General features: G+C 35.0%; 1 protein-coding gene and 1 long non-coding RNA gene across 3 annotated transcripts; both read left to right on the forward strand.

Moving 5' to 3' along the window:
• The first annotated feature begins 4,799 nt into the window (after positions 1-4,799).
• LOC128557967 (uncharacterized) lies at positions 4,800-13,548 on the forward strand. Its single transcript, XR_008371521.1, has 3 exons — positions 4,800-4,938; positions 5,534-5,611; positions 11,941-13,548. It is a non-coding gene; the product is annotated as an uncharacterized LOC128557967 (long non-coding RNA).
• A 2,730-nt stretch (positions 13,549-16,278) lies between these two features.
• LOC128546222 (uncharacterized) lies at positions 16,279-27,935 on the forward strand. Of its 2 annotated transcripts, none has more exons than XM_053545228.1 (6): positions 16,279-17,167; positions 21,335-21,829; positions 25,460-25,611; positions 26,694-26,712; positions 26,953-27,111; positions 27,484-27,935. In XM_053545228.1, exons 1-6 carry the CDS (start codon positions 16,624-16,626, stop codon positions 27,669-27,671), a joined length of 1,557 nt encoding a protein of 518 aa, XP_053401203.1. In that variant the 5' UTR covers positions 16,279-16,623; the 3' UTR covers positions 27,672-27,935. The 2 variants fall into 2 exon arrangements, with proteins under 2 accessions (XP_053401203.1, XP_053401202.1); XM_053545227.1 differs by having other exon boundaries at positions 16,284-17,167; positions 26,950-27,111; positions 27,484-27,932.

A 27,935-nucleotide genomic window follows, 5' to 3' on the forward strand; every position in this document is an offset into this window, starting at 1 on the left:
TTATCACATTGCTATCGTTAAATATACATTTTGTTCACTTGGCTGAGAAATTGAAAATTATCGACATTAGCGCACTTTTTAAGTCCATGACATCGGGAACCTCAGTGGCCGGTGGATAAGGTGGCTGATTCAAATTATTTGCACCTCAACGATCTGGGTTCGGGCATCACTTGTGGCTTAGAATGAGGAAGCCGTCCAGCTGATGTACGGAAAGTCGGTGGTTCTATGATGAAACAAGAGGGCTAAGATGGCCCTAGGCCGCTCACCTGAGTAACACACCATAACAATGTAAAAATGTTTTACCTAGTGATTTCATGAAGGCAAATATTCAGACCAATTTATATTAAGATTGGACCAAAAGACATGGCCTCTTGAATGTAAACAAGCATTTTCTTTGGTTTGACCTAGTGACCTAGCTTTTTATCCCAATGGCCCAGATTTTTGAACTTGACCTAGAGATCATCAAGACAAATATTCTGACCAAGTTTCGTAAAGATTGGGTCACAACTGTGGCCTCTCGAGTGTTCACAACCTTTTCCTTCGATTTGACCTGGTGACCTAGTTTTAGACCCAACATGACCCAGTTTAGACCCAACTTGACCTAGAAATTATCAAGGCATACATTCTGACCAAGTGTCGTCAAGACTAAATCATAACAGTTGAACCCCCTCCGAATTTAGCCTAGATATCATCAAGACAAACATTCTGACTAAGATTCATAAAGATCGAGTCACAACTATGACCTCTAGAGTGTTCACAAGCTTTTACTTTGTTTTGACCGGGTGACCTAGTTTTTGACCCCGCATGATCCAGATTCGAACTTGAGTTAAAAGTCAACAAGACAAAGATTGGGTCACAACTGTGGCCTCTAGTGTTCCCAAGCTTTTCCTATGATCTAACCTACTGACCTTGTTTTTAACCCCACATTATTCAGTTTCAAACTTGGCCTAGAAAGTATCAAGGCAAACATTCTGACGAAGTTTCAAAAGGATTGGGTCACAACTGTGGCCTCTAGAGTGTTCACAAGTTTTTCCTATGATCTAACCTACTGACTTAGTTTTTGACTAAACATGACCCAGTTTCAAACTTGACCTAGAGGTCATCAAGATAAACATTCTGACTAAGTTTCATGTAGATTGGGTCACAACTGTGGCCTCTAGAGTGTTCACAAGGTAAATGTCTACGCACGACGGACGCCGGACAATGACCGGTCACAATACCTCACATTGAGCACTTTGTGCTCAGATGAGCTAATAATGCACGGAGTGTCACCTGGGGTCTTCTATATTTGCCGTTAATCCCAGCAAACTCCATGACTTCTATCAATGTGATATCATGAGTGACGCCACATACCTGATCTGAAAAAAATAACACTTCTGATGGACGTTTAATTTAGCATGAACTTCATCTGTTCAACGTGTACAGCACGCCCGCATAGCTCAATAGTGAGAGCGCAGGTCTACGGATCACGGGGTCATAAGTTCGACCAGGGCGGGGCGTATGTTCTCCTTTGACAATTGATAAAAGACATTGTTTCTAAAATTATTCGTTCACCACCTCTGATTTATGAGGGCAACTTGGCAGATACTTGCGGAGAACAGGTTTCCAGGCAGGAACACTGGTTAGGATACCTGTCCGCCGTTACAGAACTGAAATACTGTTGAAAAATGGAACATATTGAGCTTGAACAGAATGCAGACTTATAAATTGTCATTATGACGACCTTTTGAGAAAATGATATCGCAAGTTATCATCTTGCAATTATCTTTTTGCATGGAAACAAAGCCTAAGTTGAAGGTTTTCATTTCTATATACCAAATTATACCAAAATGTTTTAGTGTCATATGAAAATGCAATGATTTATTGAGTAAAATAAGACATTTATGTTTTAACGACTTGCTTAATAAAACATTTAGCAAGTCTCCTTTGCCTAAAGCTTGAAATATTCATGATTCAAACTGTAAGTGTTTCAGTGCACGAAAGTGAGACCGTTAATTCGATAATATACATAAGTATTTAGTCAAAAATTGTGCCCTACTAACGTTGCTCAAGAACGTAGAAAAAAAAACACTACATAATAGATAACCCGTTTCATAAGATATCAATTAAATTAACGGAATCTAAATATACTCTGAAACATATATATATAATAATTTAGGTAGTGTAACGACATAAAGTTATTTATATTTGCTAAGTCAGTAACTGATTTTTATAGTGTTGTTATAATTATGCCAGGACACATGTTGAATAAAGAAAATGAAGTTGTAAAAACTTGGTCGGTCATATCTCATTTACTGCCGCTATGTGAGATTCCTAGAATGAAGAAACAGACAGTCTTTAATTTCTGATCAATTCTATATATGACGATATTTCTTTTTGAATTTTTTAAAATAAAACACAAACGTATATTTCAGGTATTTCAGACAATGTTTTGACTTTGCAAATAAAATATAAAAAAGTGGAAAACCACACATAGGTCGCTCAACACGACATAAACGAAATGTTGCAGGCTCGGTTTGATTTAGCCTGTTCATGGACGGTAGTGGAAATGCAAGCTACCATTGAGCAGAACTCAACATTTACACCTGTTATAAGTACCAGAATATAATTTAGACATCCGCATATGTAATCTTACGGCGATGCACATGGAACCTTCAGGGATGCACAAAGTGCATTTCAAAGACAAATTTACAGAAGATGCAGTCTTTTTTTTACCTTTATTTCATTGAATTTTACTTCTCTCGATATAAAACGTACAAAATAGAACATACACCATTTGAAATTCGAAATAGTATCTCATCCTTTCAATTCATTTGAATATCAATGACGAAATCACTGATTTACTTTACGATTTGTCACTTCCTGGGGAAATTGTTACATTTTTAGACGACACGGTAACCCGTTTTTGCCTATCAAATGGCAAAATCATCTTGTGACTGCATATTTTTTGTTAAACATTTATTATATAACAATAGGTATCTTGTTATGCTCTCATCTTGTCAGACCGGATTTATCTAAGTTCTGCAGATAGTCGTACTGTCGTGTCGCAATGAAAAAGGAATTTTTAATGATCATCGTAGTTTGCTAGCTGCAAGTGTTTGCGAAGGTGTCGGAGGCGGAGCCGTAAGTGGAGATGGAGCAGGAGGCGGTAGGTTGATTTGTTTATTCTAATTATCGTAATTTTCAATTCTTGTGTGTGTTCTATTTTTTACTTTTCTATTACTGTCTATATTTTAAATCGCAAAGTCGAATATATTCTATTACTTTTCGATTCCTGTTCAGTTTTTACAAATATTCTATTACTATTTCAACATTGTTGTTGTTTTTTTTTTAATTTTTTCTCTACGACTGGTCATCGCCTCCTGATTTAGGTCGTTTTCAGGAAGTGCAAAATCACCTTGGTTTTTGTGATAAACAATAAATCATTTATTTTTAACAAAAGTAAAAACACTATGATCGACCGAGTATGAGGCAATTTTTGTTGACATTGTGTTAAGTTCGCGCCATTTTTCTTGTTTCTTTTATGCAAACTATGTTATTACTATCTCTGTGTCTCAATATCGTTTTCATCATCTCCTGAATATTTAGCCTGTTTTTAATAAAAGCAAAAATCTGTGTAAACCATTCATCTTAAACCAAAAGTGAAAACATTGTGATTGAGATTTAGTTAGTATTTTATTGATGTTGTGTAAAATTATGTTTACTTGGTAATTATTGAAAATAATTACTTAATTATTTCTGTTAGAAACAAAAATGAATGAGAATAGGCAATATCTAATTCATGAAATATGCAAATATGCTTATTTTCATGTTTATTTTATGCAAATAATCTTCTACTAGTTCAAAACTCTTTTTCATTTTCTTCTACAACTGATCATCGCCTCTCAAGTTAGTCCGTTTGCAATAAATCCAGACTCTCATGTTTATTGTAAACAACTATTAAACAAATTCTCTTCAATAGTTCTCAAAATGTGCTAGTAAGAAAAAAATCCCCCAATATAAAATTATATCAATTGATTTTAACTTTCATCATACTGACTTTGTTTATAATATGTACATATAACCTACTTATGTAACTTTTTTTCATAAAGTCTGCCTGGCATAATTAACGGGGTACTAGTAGCAACGAAATATGATAGTAGACTCAGTAAATTGAAGATTAAAAAATAAAAATACACTGTGAAATTATTTTCAAATTGCTTAAATTGAACTAAATTTATTGTTATTTGAATAGAATGCACACAGTCCCAATACAATATGAATGTTGTGTACATATCCTTAAATAAACTGGTGTAGGGGACTGTGTGTTTGTAACATAGCCATTTCTCGTGTTCCAAGAATGCCAAATATCTAGTTTCTGCTTCCTTAAACTGTGTTCAAAGCGTTTTTTGTGTGTGTCTTTTTACAAGGATAAGTAAATTTATTTTAAGATGACCACTTAAGCATACAAGTTACTCATTTGAACAGTAATGAAAAAAATGCTGAAATGTGTCATAAAAATAATTCTCCTTACAACAATGAACGAATACAGTCAAACCTGTCAATAAAGATCACCCTTGGGAGACTCAAAATACATGCATGGTCTTTATTGGGAGGTGGTCTTTATTCACAGGTTAAAATACGCTGTAAATGTTAAAATGGGAAACAAAACATGTGATCTGTAGAACCAGGTGGTCTCTCTTCAGAGGTGGTCTTTAACACAGGTTTGATTGTAATTCTAAAATTCTTTGACAGTGTATTTTTCAGTGGTAAACGTTTAAAAATGTTTACATTCTGCTTATTTACTTTCAGATTGTTCCTCCTCCTCCTCCTCTTCCTCCTCTTCCTCCTCCTCCTCCTCCTCCTCTAGCGCGTGCGACGGTGGTGGTGATCGTGGTGGTGACCCTGTTCGTCGTCGTCGTGGAAATCTGCTTCTTGGGATTCTGAATAAACGTGCAGGTAATTTTCTTTTGTTAATACGATTGTTTTTACCTGTAATCCTTTTCTAGAAACCAACAATAGTTCTAATATTTATTGAACACTTGTGACAAAGTTACCTAAATGTAGATATCTCTGTATAAGTCCGACTGTTCTAAAAATGATGAAATAATTAAAGCACTTACTATCAGTAACAAATGTATCAGATATGCCTTTTACATGTAATTCTACGTCTTCAATTGCCGATTGCCATGACGGGTCTATTACCTTAACACAATACGTTCAGATTTTTACCTTTTCTGTATGCTTTAGCTAGAATGATTTTCAGTTATCCAGATAAAGGACCGTGCAAACTTAAAATATTATTTTTTGTATAAAAGTCAGTTTCTAGAACTGTACAAATGTACTGTAACAATTAAGTGATTGCTGTTACTATGCCACTTTATCAAACTTCGTGTTGGGCGACCTGTGGAGTTTCCACTTTTTCTATTCCCTTTAGCTATCTGTATTTCATCTGGCATATCTCTTTTTTTATGGCTTAATATGACAGAATATGAACTGCATATTTGTCTGCGCAATTAGTGAGTTGTTTGAATTGATCATATTGCATTTCCAGTGTCTCACTTTATGCTGTCACGTGACCTGGTGTACGGCGAGAAAAATGCAAGATGGCGGACGTGGATATTGGGGAAAGGTAGGCTCCTCGTTTGTTCATTGATTTCTCTGTTAATATTTCCTTTAGGGGAAAATGTTTTGTCGTATAACACGGCACTGACATTTGTCTTTAGTCGGCTGTATACCATTACCTCCGACAACGGCTCCTGAATGCAACAAAAACAACGGAAAATAAATTTAAGCGAGGAGAGACTCGGTTTTTCGAATTTTCCATCCCTTTCTTCCACGATTTATGCCAAATTATAAAGTACACATAGGCTATGTATATAGACAAAACGTGTGTATCAGCCAGTTCACTGAAAAACGCATATTTCCTAAAAAAATATTCGTTTTAAAATATGCCAAGTGTACGGGCGGAAGACCGATGTTATTCTGTCGGTGTACGGTAAGACGACGCCCAAAAGTGTACGGTAAGCAGACAAAAAATCAAAGATTTTGCTACAAAATGATGTACGGAAAGAAGACAAAATCCTGACACGATCACCAGCTGCCTTACCCTAGAAACATAGAAGGATTAATGTGGTCTATTTTTCGACATTAGTGCTGCCAATTTTCAATGTGTTTCCAAAGAATTCTCCAGTCTCTCTAAACCGTACAGAATTTTAAAGGTTATTGAAAAATTAGAATGAACTTATTTCTGTTTTTAGCTCATTTAAATGATGTTTAATATCTGCATATAATCTGATAGATATATTCTTTCATGCACTTGCTTTGGGGGACCTTAATTTGTTGGGAAGCAAAGTATGGAGAGATGTGTTTTACCTGATCATGTGAGCTAACTTGAACAAATGAATATACAAGCTACAATTTTCTTTCGATTTATCACTGTATTTCAAAAACAGATGCCTACAAAGCAATTTGTTATCAGTTTGATTGTGATTCTGTCATATTTTAAGTAAATAAGAGTCCAGTCATTAATCAGCCTAACACAAGATGTGTTATGGTTCGAATCACGGACTAGGAATATTTCCGCCAATTGTGTGAATAGCTCTTCCAGAAATATTGTCATAATTTTTAAGGCCTAATTTAGAGTAAATACTGGTCAAAATGTTCACAGAAAACATCGCTAAATGTAAAATTGCCAAAACAGCTAGAGGCACAGACAACAAAAACCGTAACACAAAAGTGTGAAAGGTATTGCATGAATAAGGGTTCTGTTTTTGCAGTCGGAGCATACACCTAATAACATTAAAAACAACATAACGCAGGTATATACTCACATTTTCCGTTACAACTTCTATATTAAGTGGCCAAACTTGATTTCCAAAAGAGTTTAGAGCCCTTTACTCTTTAGTGGCATACATACTAAATCAATACAATGTAAGTGTATTTTCTCTATTATGAAATACTGAATTTCATTTTGCATCAAAAGGCGCTAAAAAGCCACTTTTTGATCTCTATCATGTCTATGTTGATTTTATTAAGGACGTACGAGCGTGGTTTTTTTTTTCATGATATCCGCCATTTTGAAAATTTTTTCTTCGAGCATTGAATTTTAACAAAAGTTTTGCCAAAAATTAACGCTAAGTAATTCAAATTTGACTAATAATGTACCATTTAACAAAATAGATTCTACTTTTTGTAACAAATACACCCTTATTTTTGGCTGGCATTTGCATAAAATTGTCGTAAGATTTACAATGGGGTAGAGGTAGGTAATTTCAAATATCTAACAAAGTAGATCAGGTTTGGTTTTGATATTTTCCTGATTGATACATATAACAATGAGCTATAATTGAAATAAAAGTTTTCCAGATAGCACTTTATTTTATCTAGAAAATATAGATTAAAACAAAAAGGACAAAATATTATCAAAATTCACCAGTTTTTAACAGTTTTTTCTTCGTAAATCTCTTAGATACACGGTGACCCCAACCGTTTTTCTTTCCGTTTTGAAGCATTTTTGTGTGTCATTAAAGCTGCAAAATATGTCAGAATTTTTCTGCAGATCTAAATACATTTTTTCATTGAAAATAAAGTGGGTGGGGTAATTATGTCAACATGTAAAAATGAAAGAGATGTGTTAGTGACATTTATGCTTATATAATGCTGACATCATATTGTATTCATATCAACCTGTAAGGCATGAAATCCCCATAGCATTTAATGGGATATTACATGTTATATAAGGTCTTAGAAAATAATATTCGTCAAGCTCACAGAGTATGAAAAAAAATCTTAACGTGAGAAAAAAATTCGCTCCTACATCCTTAAACATAATGGTAGAACCTACAAGGTGTTAAATATACCTATGGAAAGGTGTTCATTTAAATTTCAACATACTATCATCTGTATAACTGTATTTTAAAATCTTGTCTAAGCCGATACGTTAAAATACTTTTCAAATGTCGATCATAAATAACTTTTCAAATGGTAACTCCAAAGTTTCTTTTAAAAGGGCAGCATGCCATACTTTAAAATCGTGTTAAATAGATCTATTAAAAATAAAATTGTATTTGCACGAAGGATTCACATAATTATGACATAAGTGAGCTCAAATGTTCAGGTAAAAAAAAACACTACAAGGTTAGAATCCCTCTGTACTTTCCTTCCCAACAAATTAAAATTGTCTAAAGAAAACGTATGTAAGAATAGATCTATCAGATTATATTTATCATCCAAGGGGTGAGAGAGAAAGTGTGTGTGTGTGTGTGTGTGTGTGTGCGTGTGTGCGTGCGTGCGTGCGTGGGTGTGTGTGTGTGTGTGTGTGCGTTCATTTTGTGTTTTTCCCCTAATTCAGTTTGAGCCCAACCCAATTATAAATAACATTCTATAAACATAAACACCATTTTATTTAATGACCTCTTTCTAATTCAAGGCATAAGGAGGGGGTCAGCTTGAACATTAAAAAGTACCTTTGTTCCAGTTAATAATGACTTTGAAATTGAGTTTGTTGATGGTAGCATTAATGAAGAATTTGATGAGAGGTTTGATAAAATAATTAAAGCAATATCACAAGACGAGGATTGTGATGAACTTACAATTCCAGACAGTTTCTCATTGGATACAGTTTCAGATAGTCGCAGTTGAAAGTGAATAATATATTCGATAAAATATGTATACGTAAATTCCAACTATCCAAAAAGTAATTTTCTAAACTAACAGAATTTGTGAAGGGAATTAATGTAGACGAAAATTCACTAAATGCAATCCCTAACAGTGTTTTAACTCTTTTGTAAAATATTCATGAATATTTAACTAGACTATAGACTAGTGTTAAGTGACACTATTTTTTTCTTATGAGCACATGTGTATTTGCTGTAAAATTTTATCTGAAATTAGGACAATTTTAACGAAAAAAAAAGTTGATTTGTCTGGAATGAGTAAAAATTGTTGGATCATTTTTGTGTTGAGAGATTCGCCTGGCGAGGATTACTTTTATTTACAATGTCCCGTGACTTTGGAACATGGTTTGGGGTAAAAGTGGGGATGGGTGCGCACCATAAACCGACTGACAGGTCATAGGCGGTGTCCCACTGGTTCCTTTAGTTGCGTGTGTGTTTCGTTTTGGGCAGGCTGCGTTTTTGGAACGTGGCATTCCTGATTTATATTTATTCTTGTTTTAGCTTTGTGTGTGCATGTGGTGTGCATGTGTTCATCGTGTGCGCGTTTTGGGAGGCTGCGTTTTTAGAACGAGGCTTCCTTGTTGTTTTTTTAGCTCATAGTGAGCTTTTGTGACGGCTCAATATCCGTCGTGTGTCGTCCATCTGTCAACATTTTCTAAAAAAAAAATCTTCTTGAAAACCACTGGGCAGAATTACACTAAACTTCACAGGTATGATCCTTGGGTGGTCCTCTTTCAAAATTGTTCAAAGAATTTTATTCCATGCAGAACTCTGGTTGCCAACCGAGAGGAAATACTTTAAAAATGTTCTTGTCCAAAACCACAAGGCATAGAGTCTTTATATTTGGCATGTGACATCATCTTATGGTCCTCTATCAAGATTGTTCAAATTGTGCCCCAAGGATGAAAAGAGGCCTCACCCTGGGGGACACAAGTTTTACATAGACTTGCATAGTAAAGAAACTTTCAAAATCTTCTTGTCCAAAACCACAAGACCTAAGCCTTTGATATTTTGTATGTAACATTGCCTTGTAGTTCTCTGCCAAAATTGTTCAAATTATACCCCTGGGTGAAAAAAAGACCCTGCCCCGGGGGTCTCAGGTTTTTTTATAGACTTATATACAAACCCTTCTTGTCTGAAAATGCAAGGCCTAGGCTTTTGGTATTAAGTATGTTGTCTTTCCTAGTGTTCTCTTCCAATTTTGTTCGGTTTGATCTGTTCCTGGACGGCTGAGAAAATACATGCAACATTATTGCTACCGCAGAGTCATCGCTTTAGAAATTTTTAAAACTTAAATCATCTGGCCCTACAAGTTTAAAGCGATATTTAATTTAAAAGTAACTGAAAACACTGATATTTTGATGGTTTTCCTCTTTTTTATTTTTCTGTATCACACAGCTGGCCTGGTTTACTTCTGGGCTAATCTACCGTTCTGAAAAAGTGAATGTTAATTGATATTATGGAGTACGATGCTTTCAACTAATCTTATTGAAAAACCGCCTGAATAATTTTAGTAAAATTATACTGAAATATTTAAAAAGATGGTCAATTTTGAAGAAATGTTGATTCAAAAGTTTATAATCGAATTCTAAATTTATTAAAGCGGCATTATACGCATCTTACGGCACATAGTGTGTATTTGGTGAATGGTTTTATAGAAGCAATTTTCGGTTGCTGTGCATTTAAATGTGTTAAATCAACGGCAATGCCGCATAAGTATTTGAAGTTGATGCTTTAGAAATAAAGAAATCAAATTAATAAAATAATTGTACTTTTCTGCACTCCTCTACACAGTGATCTCCCTTACCTATAAGTAGAAATTTCTGAAGGTGATTAGAAACAACTCTCGCATTTCTTAAAAAGACTGCCCCGGTAAAAATAAGAAAAGTCAGATTTGGAAGGTTATTATTTCGTACTGGTAACAGAAAGAGTTTGGAATACTGGGTAAAAAGCTATAATTTCATCCAACCTTTTAATACACACATCTATTTCAGCTCGAGTTTTACTTGAAAAAATGCGCATATTTCCAACTTATTATCAATTTTATACGCCCGTCTCTGAAACAGCGGGGCGTATTATGTGAACATCTGTGGCGGCGGGCATGTCCGCTAAGTCCAACAGTTTTCATCCGATCTTCACCAAAGTTGCTGACAATGTTTGTGGGCATAATATCTCGGGCAAATTCAAGAACCAGCCAAAATGCCTCATGCATCCTTAGATTAAGGCCCCTGAATTACGAAAAACTGCGAATTTAGCCTTGTCCGCACTCCAAGTCAAAGAGTTGGTTTAAATATATTTTATTCATCGTTATCATATGCATATTTTATAATACAAAGTAGTTGTACATGTATAAAACGAAACGGATCCACCTGGAAGCAAGATGCTTATATAAGTTCTATCCTAATGTATGCAAAATATCGGTACATGGTATATGGTGACGTTCAGTTAATAAAAGATTTCTTCTGACGAATATAAAAGTTTGAAATATGAAACAAAAAAAAGAAAGAACAAGTAACAAAAATTATTAAGGAAAGGTGAAAGATATCAGGAAATCTTAGGGCAGAATTTAAGAGGAGAAACAACATTTCAAAATAGCTTTTCTTGGTGTATATCGGCTGTTCATAGCACTACACGAACAGATATTTAGTAGATTTTGTGAAATGAAGCGTGCGTGTAAAGGTTTTAAATCCGTCCTGTGACTTTTCAGACGTATTCGGGATGCCTGGTTAAATAAAAAATCATACAGCTAAATAGAAAAATTGTCTTTTCAACGTAAATCTTTTATGTATTTTAACATAGTAATATTATGAGCCGATAGTAAAATCATTTTCAGCTTGGTTTCTAACGTTTTGAAATACGGCGTGGAGGTTGACAGATACAAAAAAGTCAGATCTACACACCAAATTAAATAAACTATAATGTGTCCAGAAAGTCATTAGCAGAGAGCCTGCTTGTGCATCAAAAACTAGTGTGCAGAGAGACCGCCATTGCCCAGACAAAACCGAAAATAAGCGGTTTGAATAATTCCATTTACATTTCGACCTATTTGTCAGTATTTTTTGGGAGAATATTGAAAAATGAATACACATAACGCGTATGTATAATATCAAAGCAAAAACCTGTTAAAGACAGTGGAAAAGGTGGGGCTAGTGTTCTATGTCAGTACACCATCAAGTAATTTCATCGAGTTTGTGAGCAAAAACGCTGATATTTAAAAAGTAAACACTACAATACATAGTAAAGACGTTTTAATGTTCCATGCTCTACTTATTTTTTTTAACAGCATACCTATTACCATGGATGGTAGCTCAATTTTTCGTCTCCCCTACCGACCTGGACATTGTTTATAGCAAAGAACAGCCGGTGCCGATGCAAAGAAACCGCCGATACATAAGATTTTACAAAGAATCCGCCGATATGGATATGTAACGTGTAATTGAAGGTGTGTTTAAAAACAATTCTTTCAAATACTTCTCCAAGCGTAGAGAGAAGAGAGATAGGGCGATAGTTTCCTGGAATAGATCGATCTCTAGCCTTAAAGATTGGAGTAACAAAAGCTTCCTTCCAAGAGTCGGGAAATTCAGATGACGTTAGCAATTGGTTAAACAGATCTGCTAGAGGTGAAGATACAGTACAGGTACAATACAGAGCTCTGTAGGACCACATTCGTATCAGATCGCATTTGTAACAGGAGTTACAAATGTGATCGCATATGTATCTGAAATCAAGCACATAAATTATTATGTAACAAGTTTTGAGACGAATGTGATAGATGCCGATTCTTGATGTGACATCTGATCATATTTGTCACATGTCATTTTCGATCGGAAAAATGAACAAAATAGTGCATTTTTACATCTGAAACACATTTGTAACATGTTTTAGCTCACTTGTACGAAGTGACAAAGTAAGCTATTGTGTTCACCCTTTGTACGTCGTCCATCGTCCGACCGTCCGTGCGTTCACAGTTTTCTTGTGAATACGATAGAGACAACATTTGTTATTTTATTTTGACAAAAACTGCACAGAACTTATATATATATATATCTTTGATATCTCGGATTCTTTCGAAAACCAGCCATATCACCTCATTCGTCTTGGAGTTATGGCCCCTGAGATGGCAATAATTACTGATTTTAGCCTTGTGAACGCGATAGAGATCACATTTTTTGTTTATTTTGACTAACCTTGCATACAACTTATATATATCTATAAGATCTCGGTTTCTTTCAAAAACTACCGTATTGCATCATTTGACTTGAGAGTTACGGCCTCTGAATTGGCATAAAAATGTTGATTTTAGCATTGTCAACACAATGGAGACTACATTTATTATTTCATTTTTATTACACTTATATTAGGATCAGCCATATCGCGCCATTTGTCTCGGAGTTATGGCTGAAATGGCAAAATTTGCTTATTTTAGTCTTGTGACCATATATTTTATTTCATTTTGACCAAACTTGTATAGAAGTTACATATCTATAACATCTCGGTTCCTTGCGAAAACCAGCTATATAGCACCATTTGCCCTGGAGTTATATTAGTAAGATCTCAAAAAGTAGCCATATCACGCTATTTATCTTAGAGTTATGGCCCCTAAAATGGCAAAAATCGCAGATTTAATAACATGTATAGTGTGATATTACTCACGTGAGCGATAGTTGGCCATGACGGCCCTCTTGTTAATTAGAGGGGTATTTCCGGTCAGGTTAATACCTTGGTACTGGTTGTTATCTGGCAATTAAACTTGGCAAGAATTTCGTTATCACGACTGTCTATTCATAGTAGAATGGTGCTACATGTACATGTCACGTATAAATTTCCCATATCGGTTTTTGTTTGTAAGATTTCATTTTTACTAAATGCATGAATATATGAATAAATATGATTAAAGGGGAAGATGTACACCACATGCAATCCCTGTTCAACTTTTATAATCGGCAAATCGCTGGTTATATCGCTTCAGCGTGAAATAAAATACACTAAAATCAAGATCAAGGCAGTCTCATCTAATAAAAAAAGTCTTGTTAAAGAACACCTGGTATATATAAATTTATGTATACTTAAAAATAATGACTAGCTTGACTATTCGAAGACTTCTCATGGCTATGGTTCTGATCCTGATGTCGGCGTCCGCGGTTCGCTGCAAGATAGGTTTTCTGTTTTAGTTTTGTTTATCTTTGTCAATTCGCATTGCTTTAAAAAAACATACTGAAGACAATGGATACATCAAAATAAATATATCCCATTTAAAACCCTGACGTGAATATTATTGGATTAAATTTACTGAGTGAGTTTTCTTGCCAGGCCTGGTGTCTGCATTCGTATGGAAACTTTCCAGAATTCGGTTTTTCACACCAGGTCGGGACCTGTAAGAAATTCGAGTTTTGGGGTGATTTTGGCCACCCGGATTTTTTGCTTGCATTTCATGCTAGGATGCTCCTAGAAGACCAAGCACTCACCCACTTTCAAATCTAAGTGCAGAAACGGCCAGAAACGCTACCCGTAGAAATCGGCATTTCTCGCCAGATTGGGACTTGTAAGAAATTCGAGTTTTTGGGTGATTTTGGCCACCCGGATTTTTTGCTTGCATTTCATGCTAGGATGCTCCTAGAAGACCAAGCACTCACCCACTTTCAAATCTAAGTGCAGAAACGGCCAGAAACGCTACCCGTAGAAATCGGCATTTCTCGCCAGGTCGGGACCTGTAAGAAATTCGAGTTTTGGGGTGATTTTGGCCACCCGGATTTTTTGCTTGCATTTCATGCTAGGATGGTCCTAGAAGACCAAACACTCACCCCCTTTCATATCTAAGTGCAGAAACGGCCAGAAACGCTACCCGTAGAAATCGGCATTTCTCGCCAGGTCGGGACCTGTAAGAAATTCGAGTTTTGGGGTGATTTTGGCCACCCGGATTTTTTGCTTGCATTTCATGCTAGGATGCTCCTAGAAGACCAAGCACTCACCCACTTTCAAATCTAAGTGCAGAAACGGCCAGAAACGCTACCCGTAGAAATCGGCATTTCTCGCCAGATTGGGACTTGTAAGAAATTCGCGTTTTGGGGTGATTTTGGCCACCCGGATTTTTTTAAGCTTGCATTTCATGCTAGGATGGTCGTAGAAGACCAAGCACTAACCCACTTTCGAATCTAAGTGCAGAAACGGCCAGAAACGCTACCCGTAGAAATCGGCATTTCTCGCAAGGTCGGGACCTGTAAGAAATTCGAGTTTTGTGGTGATTTTGTTCACCCGGATGTTTTGCTTGCATTTCATGCTAGGATGCTCCTAGAAGACCAAGCACTCACCCACTTTCATATCTAAGTGCAGAAACGGCCAGAAACGCTACCCGTAGAAATCGGCATTTCTCGCCAGGTCGGGACCTGTAAGAAATTCGAGTTTTGGTGTGATTTTGGCCACCCGGATATTTTACTTGCATTTCATGCTTGGATGGTCCTAGAAGACCAAGCACTAACCCGCTTTCAAATCTAAGTGCAGAAACGGCCAGTTGCAGGCTCACTTTGATTGAGCCTGATCGTGGACCTTATTGAACATGTATTCATACCCACATCGGAAGATTTCCCATAGAGTTGACCTGTCAGACATATGATCTCTCTTCGAAGATACATGACCACTACCGTTCTTGGTGTCTTTTTGTGGTTTATAGGTCATTTAAGAAAATAAAGCCATATTTTTTTTAAATGGGCCTGTCAATGTGTTACATAGCTCCCAGAAGTTAATTTCATATAGGATATATAATAAACTTATTTGCTGCTGTATATCCAACAGCGATTGTATTTTTGTAAGTATTTTTATTGAAATATGGTAGCAACTGCTTGCTGCAGGCGGAACACACTATATTTAATGGTTTAACATGTCCTACCAGCTTCAGTTTAATTTGTTTTCAACTGAAAAGATAAGTCAATTTCTGCCGACCGATTTCGTTTCAATAAATGCCAGTTAAAAGGGCATAAAATGGATGCGTGTATTAAAAATTTTAGAGATAGTACCTTAATTTTTAGATAATGAAAATCATTAAGGTTGATTGTTTTTATATAACATTTAACACCAAGTATAATACTTAAGTCTTGATTTTATCATTTTTAAGAATATTGTTAAAGATTTTCAAAAACTTCCTATTTAATTCCCATGTAGCCGTCCTTGCAGATAGTCTTACCTATCATGACATTGATAAATATTAAATGGATTATTGCAAAAACGTTGTCATTTTGTATGACATCAGAAAATGTTTCAAGTCTAATAAAATAAATTCAGATCTACTATTTAAGCTGAAATTTAGATATAATGTTATTTGTATTATATCATACATAATATATAAAAACAAGACAAAACTCTTTAGTATTTACCATGACAATTGACACTACAATGATTTGACTTATCACTAAGTTTTAACCATACTGTTACTTCATTGTTCCTGTTATCTCGTGTCATACAGGTGTTTTGGAAAATGCAAAGTAGGCATTGATTGATCTTAGTACTAAATTGTTTGATATATAAAAGTATGTATTTCCCCTAAAAAAAGAGTGGATCGCAAACAAAAGTCGTGCGCGAAACAAAAAGTACAGTTTAACACGTGGCGTTTAAATTAGTGATTTCTCGAGTACACATTTACCCCCAGTTATGATTAAAACATATAATATTATCGGCAGGGTAGTTTACAATTGATAAGATTTGTACATGACAAATTATATATGGAAACTTTATAGCAGGCGTTGACCCTGAATTATGAATAGTTTATGTATGAGATCACGGTTATCTGATATCGGTTATATATATGTGTATCTTACGTTAGATTTATTTTACGTTTTTAACAGGTAACCCAGTTCGATTAAGTCAAATATATTACTATCATATTTCACAATCTTTTGACACCATATACATTGTGGAGGTATAATCGTTCATTGATCTATTGTGGATACAATATTTTACGTGATCTAAAGCGATCATGTCGGTTTCCAGGCATAAAGTCAGAAATGACAGAAACATTCTGTTTACATCTAAACTATGTTGTGAAGCTTTGGTATCCACATTGCTCCTGTATGCAGTACCTACATTACTCAAGGAAGGGACATTATGCTACATCAATCAAAACACAGTGCTGTGGGGACCTCTACCTTATATTACAGACAAGATGGGAGTTATGATTAAAGACACCGCTCAGAAACTTAGAAACACAGCTGACAGTATGCTGTTTAATTTATTCAGAGAGAAAAGGACACTTGTTTTAGTTCAAATTCAGTTCGAATCATTTGTTCTTGAACAGTCGGATGTTCTCTCGGTACTTAAGTCTAAATTGACAAGACACATTTCAACTGGAGTTTGTATGACAAGATCTGTCAAAAGTACTGAATTTTTGAAATTGTTAAAACTGAATGAAGAGCTTGTTTATGACAAAAACAAAAACATAGAACCGAAAAAGTACTTAGCTGAAAAAAGGAATAATTCGAATCGTAATGGCACATTTTGGATGATTTTAGAATCGCAAACTGGTGAGTCATTAGTTTTTTACCGCTTTACTTAATCTATTCAGTAATATTTTATCAATTTTTGCGCTTTACGCCTTTTTAATGTTTTAAAAATGATTTGTTAAGAAAACGGGGATTGGGGTGGGATGGGGGTCCGTGTTCGAGTGGTTAAGGTCGCTGACTCCGAATCACTTGCCTCCGCCCTCCTCCCAACCGATCTGTGTTCGAATTCTCACTTGAGGTGGAGAATTCTTCAGGTGAAGAAGTCATCCTACTTGCTAACGGAAGGTAGATGCCCACCTGAACAATGCCAAGAGGGGCAGCTGAGGTCTTCCTCCACCAACAAAAGCTGAAAACAAGAGGGCCAAGATGGCCCTTAGGTCGCTCACCTGAAAACACACCATAACCGTGTAAACATGTTTGACCTAGGGATTTCATGGAAACAAATATTCTGACCAATTTTCATTAGAATTGGACCAAAACTTTGGTCTCTTGAGTTTAAACAAGTATTTTATTTGATATGACCTAGTGACCTAGTGCCTAGTTTTTGATGCCAGTTGACCTATATTCAAATTGGACTTAGATTTTATCAAGGCAATCATTCTGACCAAATTTTATGAAGATCAATTGAAAAATACAGCTTCTATCGCATACACAGGGTTTTTCTTTGAGTTGACCTAGTGACCTACTTTTTACACAAAGATGACCCATATTCAAACTTGACCTATATTTCATCAGGGCAATCATACTGACCAAATTTCATGAAGATCAATTGAAAAATACAGCCTCTATCGCATACACAAGGTTTTTCTTTGATTTGACCTAGTGACCTAGTTTTTAACTCCAGATAACCCATCATCTAACTTGACCTAGGTTTTATCAATGCAATTATTCTGAATAAATTTCATGAAGATCAATTGAAAAATACAGCCTCTATCACATACAAAATGCTTTTCTTTGATTTGACCTAGTGACCTAGTTTTTGACCCCAGATAACCCATATTCCAATTTACCCTAGATTTTATGAAGGCAATTATTCTGACCGAAATTCATGAAGATCAATTGAAAAATACAGCCTCTATCGCATACACAAGGTTTTTCTTTGATTTGAACTATTGACCTAGTTTTTGACCTCAGATAACCCATTTTCAAACTAGCCTAGATTTGATCAAGTTAATCATTCTGACTAAAATTCATGAAGATCAATTGAAAAATACGGCCTCTATCACATACACAAGGTTTTTCCTTGATTTGACCTAGTGACCTAGTTTTTGAACCCAGATGACCCATTTTCCAACTCAGCTTAGATTTTATCAAGGTAATTATTCTGACAAAAATTCATGAAGATCAATTGAAAAATACAGCCTCTATCGCATACACAAGGTTTTTCCTTGATTTGACCTAGTGACCTAGTTTTTAATCCCAGATGACCCATCTTCGAACTCGGCCTAGATTTCATAAAGATAATCATTCTGACCAAATTCCATGAAGATCAGTTGAAAAATACAGCCTCTATCGCATACACAAGCTAAATGTTGACGGACGACAGGCGACAGACGCCGGACATCGAGCGATCAGAAAATCTCACCTGAGCAGCTGGAAATAGCCGTTAGACCTAAAATTTGTCAGTGTAACTCAAACCCCAACAAAATAAATAGACACATGTTAATTTAGCTTTTAAAGACGTCACAGTTCAAGTCGCTTAGCTGGATAGTTTAGTTCTTGGCTTGAACGAGTAGTTCTGACTGAGTTTCTGTCCTACACCAGTTGCTGTCTCTAGTAATCAGGAAAACATAAACAGTTAGTCTAGTACTTAATCAACCGTAATTTGAATAACCAAATCTTTTTGAACATTTTATACTGAATGCTTGGAACCAGACTATACCTATTGGATGTCTGTCCTTGTTTAAATAAACAAAAGTATTTTCGACATTACAAACGTATGTTAAAGATTTCTAAAACAGTTTCAAAAATGATAAAGTATGAAAATCGGACAAACAGTTATTGGCACAATATCAACTTATACTCTCTACAAGTATGGTAATAATCATTAACTGAGATAAATCAGATCATTTCAGTCATAATTTAAACTATATGCAGTATATCTTATGTCAAGTTGTGTAATTTAGTAATATCTATATATAGAAAGAAAGATGACGCCATTGCGACCAAAGTAGCTTCCGTTTGTTGATCGTTCTGATGACCGAAAGTTTGAAAACCTGAAGTTGCTTCAAACGGTAAATTTTAGATACCAAGGAAATTGACTTTGTAAAATTCATCAATGATCTAGATTCGAAGAAGCCTAAAAGTACTTAAATTAGCATCAAACGTCATACATCATAATAGATCTAGGCAATGTAGCCATACTCGACACTGAATTACGAAAATGCCTCAAGACAGCTTGAGTCTTACTTGTTCATAAGGCTGGTAATAAAGCTACTTACCAAATGATTACAGTCTTATTTCTATTATGTCAACTATTTCAAAGATATTTGAGAGACATGTTACTGAACACTTATTTGCTTAGCTCATCAAATATAACTTGACACAAACATAGCAGACAGGTTTCAAGCAAAATCATTCCTGTCAACCTGTGCTGACTAAACTCTTAGATAACTGGCTCTCAAAAGTGTTAAATGGAGAGAACATTGGTGCTATAGTTTATTTGATTTAAGAAAGGCGTTTAATTTAGTTGATCATGAAATTCCAATTGAAATAATTAAAACATTTTAAGATAAGTCATAATTCTTTGCTTTGTTTCAAATTTTATTCAAGTGGACGGTTTCAATGTGTAGTTGCTAATAATGAAATGTCAAACGAAGTTTTAGTCCAAGGAAAGGTTTCTCAAGACTCTGTTTTAGGTCCTGAACATTTCTTACTTTTTATAAATGGCGTACCATTTGTAACGCATAATTGTTACACAGATATTTGCTGATGACACGATACATACACTTATAATATAATAAAGACCATAATGTTGTCGAAACAAATCTGCAAAATAGTGCATATGAATTCAAAAAGGTGCATTGAAACAAAAATGATGGTTTATGTAGAAAAATCATAAGTAATGAGTTTACATACTGTACATATGCCACACCAACACCACAAATTGATATTTTGTATGATAAAACTACCACGTATAGAAACTCAAAAACTGTTAAGAGCTATACTGATAAACACCTAACATGGAATAAACAGATAGATCAACTGTTCACCAATGTTTCACGGAAGATAACATTACTCCAATTCTCTCAAAATATGTTCCAAAAGAATCTTTACCTGTATATTATACTTCATACATTCTTTCTCTATTTGGTTATAGCTGTGTCGTTTCGTGTGGTACATCTGCCTACAACAAAGAATAATTGTTTAAACTTCAAAAACGTGCTGCTATGATAATCCTTAAAGCTGACATAATGACACCCTCGGGGGACATGTTCGATGACTGTCGATCAACGAGTAACCTATCACATACGTCTATTAACCAATATTTAAATCACTTAATGATATGACTGCGCAATACATTAATAAATTGATCATAAATGTTTCATATTCTTCCTATAGAAGCCTCAGCTCGGCCACAAATGATCGTCTCAAAGTTCCTAGATCAACTAAAGACTTTGGCTTTTACTTAGTATGATCTGGTATTTTGTCACTAATGTTACAGCCTTTTTCAGTGAGGAGTTATTTTACTTACACTGCTTGGCTAACGTGGTTGGTGAAAACAGGGAAAATGTGAGGTTGGCGGGTCTTAAACACCTATAAACCCGCATTTTCCTTTATATAGGTTACTGACCGTTCCAAGGCGGTGTCCCTTTTTTCAGCTTGTTTTTGTCTGTTGCGTATGATGTCTTGTTTGTTGTTGGCGTTTCTTTGCTTTATCCCCCCCCCCCCCCCCCCCGCCCCCACGTTTTGTATATTGTAGTTCTATATAAATTTCAGTCTCTAAGATGATATTCATATTTGAGTGTCTTTCTTTTAAAATTTTTACCGAATTGATTATTAGTTATCGGGTTTCAGACAGGATATGTTGTCGCCTTAACTCGGTTGAAATAATACGTCAAAGTAATATCCGCTATAGTCTTAATATTGGAACAAAACAGTAAGAATGAAGTTAACCTCCGAAATGAATTCGTTTTGAAAGGTCTTTTAAAGTTAAATAATTTTAAAATGTGGCGCATTTGTATTTAGATTCCAGCCGGATTACTTGCGAGGCACCAAGAAAATACGTTCGGGTAGACGTCTTTAGATGCATGTCTGACAATAAAAACGAAATTGAAATTCCTTCACCCAAAAATGTACTTCAACATATTATTACGGCGTACCCATTTCATTCATACAAGCACGATCTACCGGAAATGCCACACGAAGATGAGAAATACCCTGTACAAGCAACTGAAATCGACGCAGGACAGCTTTCATTTGGCTCTTACAGACCAACGATTGCAAACAGTATATTTCCTAACAATAGCCAACGATCCGATCACCAACGTGATATTCAAGAAGCCAGAAGAAATTTTAATGCCGTTACATCGGGAACTGGTCTTCAAAGACGTACCAAACCAGCTCGATATCCGGATTATACCGCTTTGGATAACAGAGTATCATCATTCCAAACGCCTAATTGGGACTCTAACAACAAACCTGATACACTAGTGCTGGTAAACTGGGGTTTCTTTTATACAGGTATGTATTTACATTGTTTTATATATTCAGAGATAATGCCAATCATACGGGTATTGAAAGTCAAGCAATATAATCATTTAAATGTTACAAGGAAAGAAAATTTGAATCGAAAGTCACAGATATTTTGATGTAATTACATTTATTGTTTTTGGTAAAACTTATAGTGATAATTTAAATGCGATCATAAACATGGAAAAATGCAATATTTATATCAACCAACTCTTATTGCTATATTTTTGTATCTCCCCTTTTCCATAATTACAGTCTATTAGAAGTTTACACAAATTTAGTCATTTAAACAGAAATTGTGCTGGTGACATTTTGATCAATGAGTTCGCAAAAGGCATCCGCTCATAAATACAGTTTTTCCTTTTAGAAATATAACACCGGTCATGGCCATAAAATAGCCCAAATGCACCTGTTGACTGTGAAAAATAAATTTCAAACTCAATGGCAGGAAAGCATAACATCCTGAAACCTATACCAGTATGCAATAGGATCCATGATATTCAGTTTTCAAATCATTCAGGACAACTTATACAATTACTTAAGCCGTCAGTGTGTTTTTTTTTTTAAATTATTCATGTTTATTGCATCAGACCTAGAAGGTCCACGAGTTAAGGTATCTGATCCACAAAAAGATAACACTTCGATGTCTGGTGACCCCATGTTGAAAGAGTCGTGTTTGCTGAACAAGAATTAGTAAATAAGATCATCAAAATAATATACAAGAATCACTACAGTCATATCTTACAGTTTAAAAGAACTGGATTTCTGTTGAAGTATCATTGAAAACTATACACTAAATAAAATAAAAAAAATAACAATCCTGTAACATATTTTTGTTATGTAATATATATTTTCTTTTTAAGTTAAGAAAAAATAAATTCCCAAACGTGGTTTATCGTAGAATAATCCGAGTTTTGAGTTCTTATGCGTAAGAATATACCACGAAAGCCGTAGGCCTGAGTAATATATTGTTTCGCATAAGAACGAAAAAGTCGGGTTATTCTACGATAAATCACACTTGGGGAACATATTTTTTCGATTCTAACACGACATACTAGTATCAAAAGTGTTAGAATAAAATGATAACTACCTTTTACGACCGTGCTACGCACCTGGATCGAATGACGTCATTGCACGCGAGTGGTTTATTGCAGAATAGATTTTGCTCTACATGTATTCGCTGGTCGTGTTAGAATAAAAAATAAACGTTCAAACTTTCGTATATTATGATTCCTTTATCCACATACATCGTATATTATACGCGCATCATTAACATATGTCCTGTTTATATTGGGCGCGTTCGGCATACATACTCGAGCTAACCCGAGTCACCCTGGGTATTACTCGAGTATAACTCGTGTAACCCGGGCGATAGTAGTTGTGTCACCCGAATTCTACCCACCTCCTGAAGCTGGGAAAGGAGGGTGATCGTATCCGAATGTATTAACACTTTAAACATGACGTCGTTGGTAGACTGGTAAAAGTTTGGGTGCAATAACTATCAAGGCTTTATCTCAATAACCGCAGATGGTATTGAATTGAAACTTCAAACAAGTCTTTCCACTCATCAAACCTACCAAAATATTCAAGTTAGATAACTTTTGATCGAATCTTATGTAAATTATGGGTCTCATTTATAGACATATTGCTTTGAAATCTATTTTTACTTTTTAAGGTGATTAACTAACTGCAGATGATCAAGTCCCATTACTCTAAAATGCATTTTGACAAAATTATACCCCTTTTGGACTTAGAAAATGCAGTTTTATGTTTTACATGCAAGTAAGTATATCCAAACTAATGCAGATGTTTGGTTAAAACTTCACTCATTTCTTCGGGTCTGTAAAATAAGGTCATATCAACATGTCACAAGCCTCATAACTCTTACTTGAGTCAGACCCCTTTTTGGGGTGAAAGTTTTGCATGCAAGTTTTTTTTAAAACTAATGCAGATACTGGGTTGAAACTTCACACAAGTCTTCCGTGTTGTAGAGGACATGTCATCAACTTCCATAACTCTTACTTGAACTTTAGCCAAGTTATGCTTCATTGTTTAAACTTAGCAAAAGCTGGTTAAAGTTTTGCATGCAATTTACTATCTCGGAAACTAATGCAGATATTGGATTGAAACTTCCATACATGTCTCCAGTGATGTAAAGGAAGGTGAAAGCATCAATTCCCATAACCTTAATTTTGGACATGTTATGGCCTCTTTCTTGTGCATAGATATTGTTCTGTTTGCATGCAAGTTGCTATCCAAAACTAATGGGGCCTTTGGGTTAACATTTCTCACATGTCTTCAGGGTTGTTAAGCAAGGTAAAAGCATCAAGTTCCATAACATTTACTTTAATTTTGGCAGAGTTATGTCCCTTTTTTGTAGTAAGAAAATGATGGTTAAAATTTTATTTATAATCAAGTTGCTCTTGTCAAAACTAAGGGCGGTACTAGGTTGAAAACATCTTATATCTATTCAGGGTTTTAAAGCGAGATCATAGAATCAAGTCAAATAATCCTTGAATCATTATTTCAGTTCTAGAACCGAAAATCATTCATATTGACAGTTGCCTTCGAATAGAGAGCGTGCTGTCATTGTTCTATAAAACCTTTTACTTTCTTCTAAATGTAAAGTAACTTTGAAATGCTCTTTTTTGGCATTCATGCCCCCATCTGTAAATACTGCTGAATAGAACAGAGGTTGAGAAATCAGCTTCCTACAGCAACATCCATGTCAAGCATATTTCGAGGGTTCTCGAACTGATTCTTAAAGCTTGTAAGTTTTCTTTCTAGGTTCACAAGGGACAACTTTTAGAAAAAACATCTAGGCTTAAGAACACATAATGGGCGATAAGGACAAATAATCCACAAAAGAAGCCACACATTGATGTTGAAGTTATAAGTAAAAAATTCAACCTCCCTACTTGCCGACAAACCTTCTTTCAACAGACACATATGGTACTGTTGTCTGGTTAGCTCAGCAGTTGATGCACTGGACTGCCAGTCCAAAGGTCACGGGTTTGATCCGATTAGCGAAGAAATTCCTTCCATGGCCATTTGCAATCTACCTCAGTTCATACGAATGTAGAGTTGTCAGTTCCTTATAAAAGTGTACTGGTAAGCCACTTAGGTTGCTAAGCTTGCCAGGGAGAGTGAACATTTGTTACCATTAGTGACTGTCAGTCATATATGGCAATAAGATTGTTTGAAATGGTGTTGAACCCAATTGAACAACATCAAGAACTGGTACTTGGTCTTTTAAAAGTCAGACTACCATTCAGGACATGTCATGGCTGTACTACGTACAAAGTTTGAAAAAACATACTGTTTGTTGTGTGCTATTTGTAAGCATGGTGAATTCAGTTATGTCATTTTAAAAAAAGACATTTTCATTAAAAAAAAAGAAATTCATTAGCATGAGGGAATACAGACAGCAGAGTTTAGCTTATTCATTTTCGTAACATATTTCATACGTCTTATGTACATAACAAAAAGGTTGCAGCCACGTTATAAACAAAGAAATTATAAGTCTTATAAATTCTTAAAAAAAATGATTTTAAGTGTGAGCTATAAATACTTTTAAATATCAAACAATAATAAAGATTGGAACACAATTGGTGTTCACAGGTACTGAAGATTTAGTAAGATGTTACCAGTGTGGATTAGGTTTAAAAGACTGGGTGAAAGATGATGATGTGCTTCAGGAACATGTTAAACATTCTGCTACATGTGACTACCTTCTAACGAGACTTGGCAGGGAAACGGTGGATCAAATCAAAGTAAGTGTATTATTACGTATAAATGAAATAGAGAAACAAACCAGCAACTATTAACAATAACAAGTTTTATCTATAAAAGTAACAATTCAAATACCTTTACTAGCCGTTAAGTCCGATTCTGATATGCAGTAATAGTCCAAATCCTGTCCTGGTGAAATTTAAATCCAAGCAGTATTAATACACACTCCAAACTGAATTTAGTATATCCAAAAAATATAAATGCTCTCTTTATTTTTTTAATCCACAATATTAATGTATGTCAATCAAATGATAAATATCCAAACAGTTAATATCTTGCTATTGAAAAATACAGAAAGGTTTTCCAATAAGATCTTACTTTATGTCCCCCACCCCTATATTCAGACAGTTTCCTATTTAAAGCATCACGGAAGGTCCCAGCACTTTCATGTATCATCAAGAATATAAAGAAGATTCTATTGACATACATGGTGTCCAAAAACTAGGAAGAAATGATAATAAAATTAAGCACAATAGGGAATGACATGTACTTAACAATATGTTCAATACTGGTCGTATAACTAAAATATAAACAGTAAAAAAGTAATGACAGTTACTGTAATGGAAGCAATGAGCACATCGAATGCAAGTCGCACATATTAAATTGAGCTGTCCAAGGAATAAAACTGTAACTGAAAGATTTTAAGCAAGAGCGAGTGAAAATTATATTATATAAATGTGTATAAATGTAATTGTGAAATAGAAGAAATCTTAGGAAAATCCTTATTTTGTAAAATTTCCTGAACAACATAGCACAAAAGAAAAGAGTAGACTTTATAAGATTTATTGATAATCTTTATTACTATGCCAGATTTTATGTGACAATATTGTTAGACATTCCAACTATCTCGGCGATTGTCCACAAAATGCTTTGGAACTTTTCCCTTAGTTAGTCCCTTAGGGAAAATTTTCCCTTAGGAGCTTTATGATTACCAGCCCATATCTGCCATAATTCCAGTAATGTATATGGGATAAATGGACTAAACTACTCCATTTTGAATTTTATTTAAAATATAAGCCAGATAAAAATCAAATTATGTTTGTTGCATTTTTTTATATTTCAGATCTCTCTTGAGAGTCCAGGTAGGAATTTACAATAAGTAAAGAGATTAACGACACTGAATATATCGTTAAATACTCCGTGAATTTAGTTGTAGGTAGATAATAATTACTAAATTGCAAGGCATTTTACTTAGTTAAGTTTTCTACGTCTGTTTCTTATGTTCGATCTTGTGCACATGTGTTACAGGAATTTGAATGTCTATGAAACAAATTAAGTGATAATATTATTATCATGAAACGAAATTACTATACACATAGTAGGTTGCAGCACCAACACGTCAAGTGCGGGTCAGTTGTCTTATAAGATGCGTTCTCCAAGATACCAGACAATGGCTTCCAGGCTAGCTTCCTTTAAGGACTTTCCCAGGCACATTCATATTTCACACCAGCAGCTTGCTGTGGCTGGACTCTTCTATACAGGTATATCCACATTTTTCTGTAAATCTGGATTATATGTACCATTTTCAGTCTTTGATATTTGTTTTTGTTTCCTTGCATAATGTAATTATCATTCACCGAGCCACCAGCAGCAATAATTTTGTCTGGTCTTGACGAGTTAAGTAGTTTGATCTTATATGTCAGTATATTATCTATAAAACATTGAAAAATATGATCTCTTCAAAACAAAAAAAAAAAAAACTTTTTTTTATATTCCGCTATTCTACTACAAGCTATTTTTACTGTATATAATATATGTGTATATTTACCATAAATCGGTCCAGATTGTTTTGATATATCAGGCATTGAAAATCAGAATGTTAATTGTAAATAGCTTACTATATAAACGTACAGGAAAAGGAGATTTGTGTCGCTGTTTTACATGCGACGGTGGTCTAAAGGACTGGAGTGCAGGAGACGATCCAATCAAAGAACATGCCACGTACTTCCCAAAATGTACCTACATCAATCAGCTTAAAGGGTCTGAATATGTTAGAGTATTACAGCGTACCCGTCAAAATGAACAATCGACGGTAAGATAAAGAAACATAAAACTGAATGGGAAAAAATAAAATTGTATGGAGACACTACCCTGGACCGCTGAAATATTTAGAATGTAGAAATATTTTATATGAACATAAATTTCATTAAAAGAAAACATTAAAATGAAAAGCAAACTGAATTAGTGGTGTTCAACCCTTTTCGTATAATATCAAAAGACGATGTTTAATTTTCCATGCACTCTTGGATACTGTACAAGAATCCGCGATTAAACTTTTGGTTCTGTTTAGCTTTACTGAGCTCCA

Source organism: Mercenaria mercenaria, chromosome 6 (genome assembly GCF_021730395.1).
Source record: "Mercenaria mercenaria strain notata chromosome 6, MADL_Memer_1, whole genome shotgun sequence".
In the NCBI taxonomy this organism is placed as follows: Eukaryota; Metazoa; Mollusca; class Bivalvia; order Venerida; family Veneridae; genus Mercenaria; species Mercenaria mercenaria.

Bases quoted from the DNA above. Each gene is read 5' to 3' on its own strand.
- LOC128546222 (XM_053545227.1), top strand. From the start codon at position 16,624: ATGTCGGTTTCCAGGCATAAAGTCAGAAATGACAGAAACATTCTGTTT. The intron at 21,830-25,459 runs GTATGTATTTAC...TGGTGTTCACAG, and splicing joins CTGGGGTTTCTTTTATACAG to GTACTGAAGATTTAGTAAGA. The intron at 27,112-27,483 runs GTATATCCACAT...ATAAACGTACAG, and splicing joins GGCTGGACTCTTCTATACAG to GAAAAGGAGATTTGTGTCGC.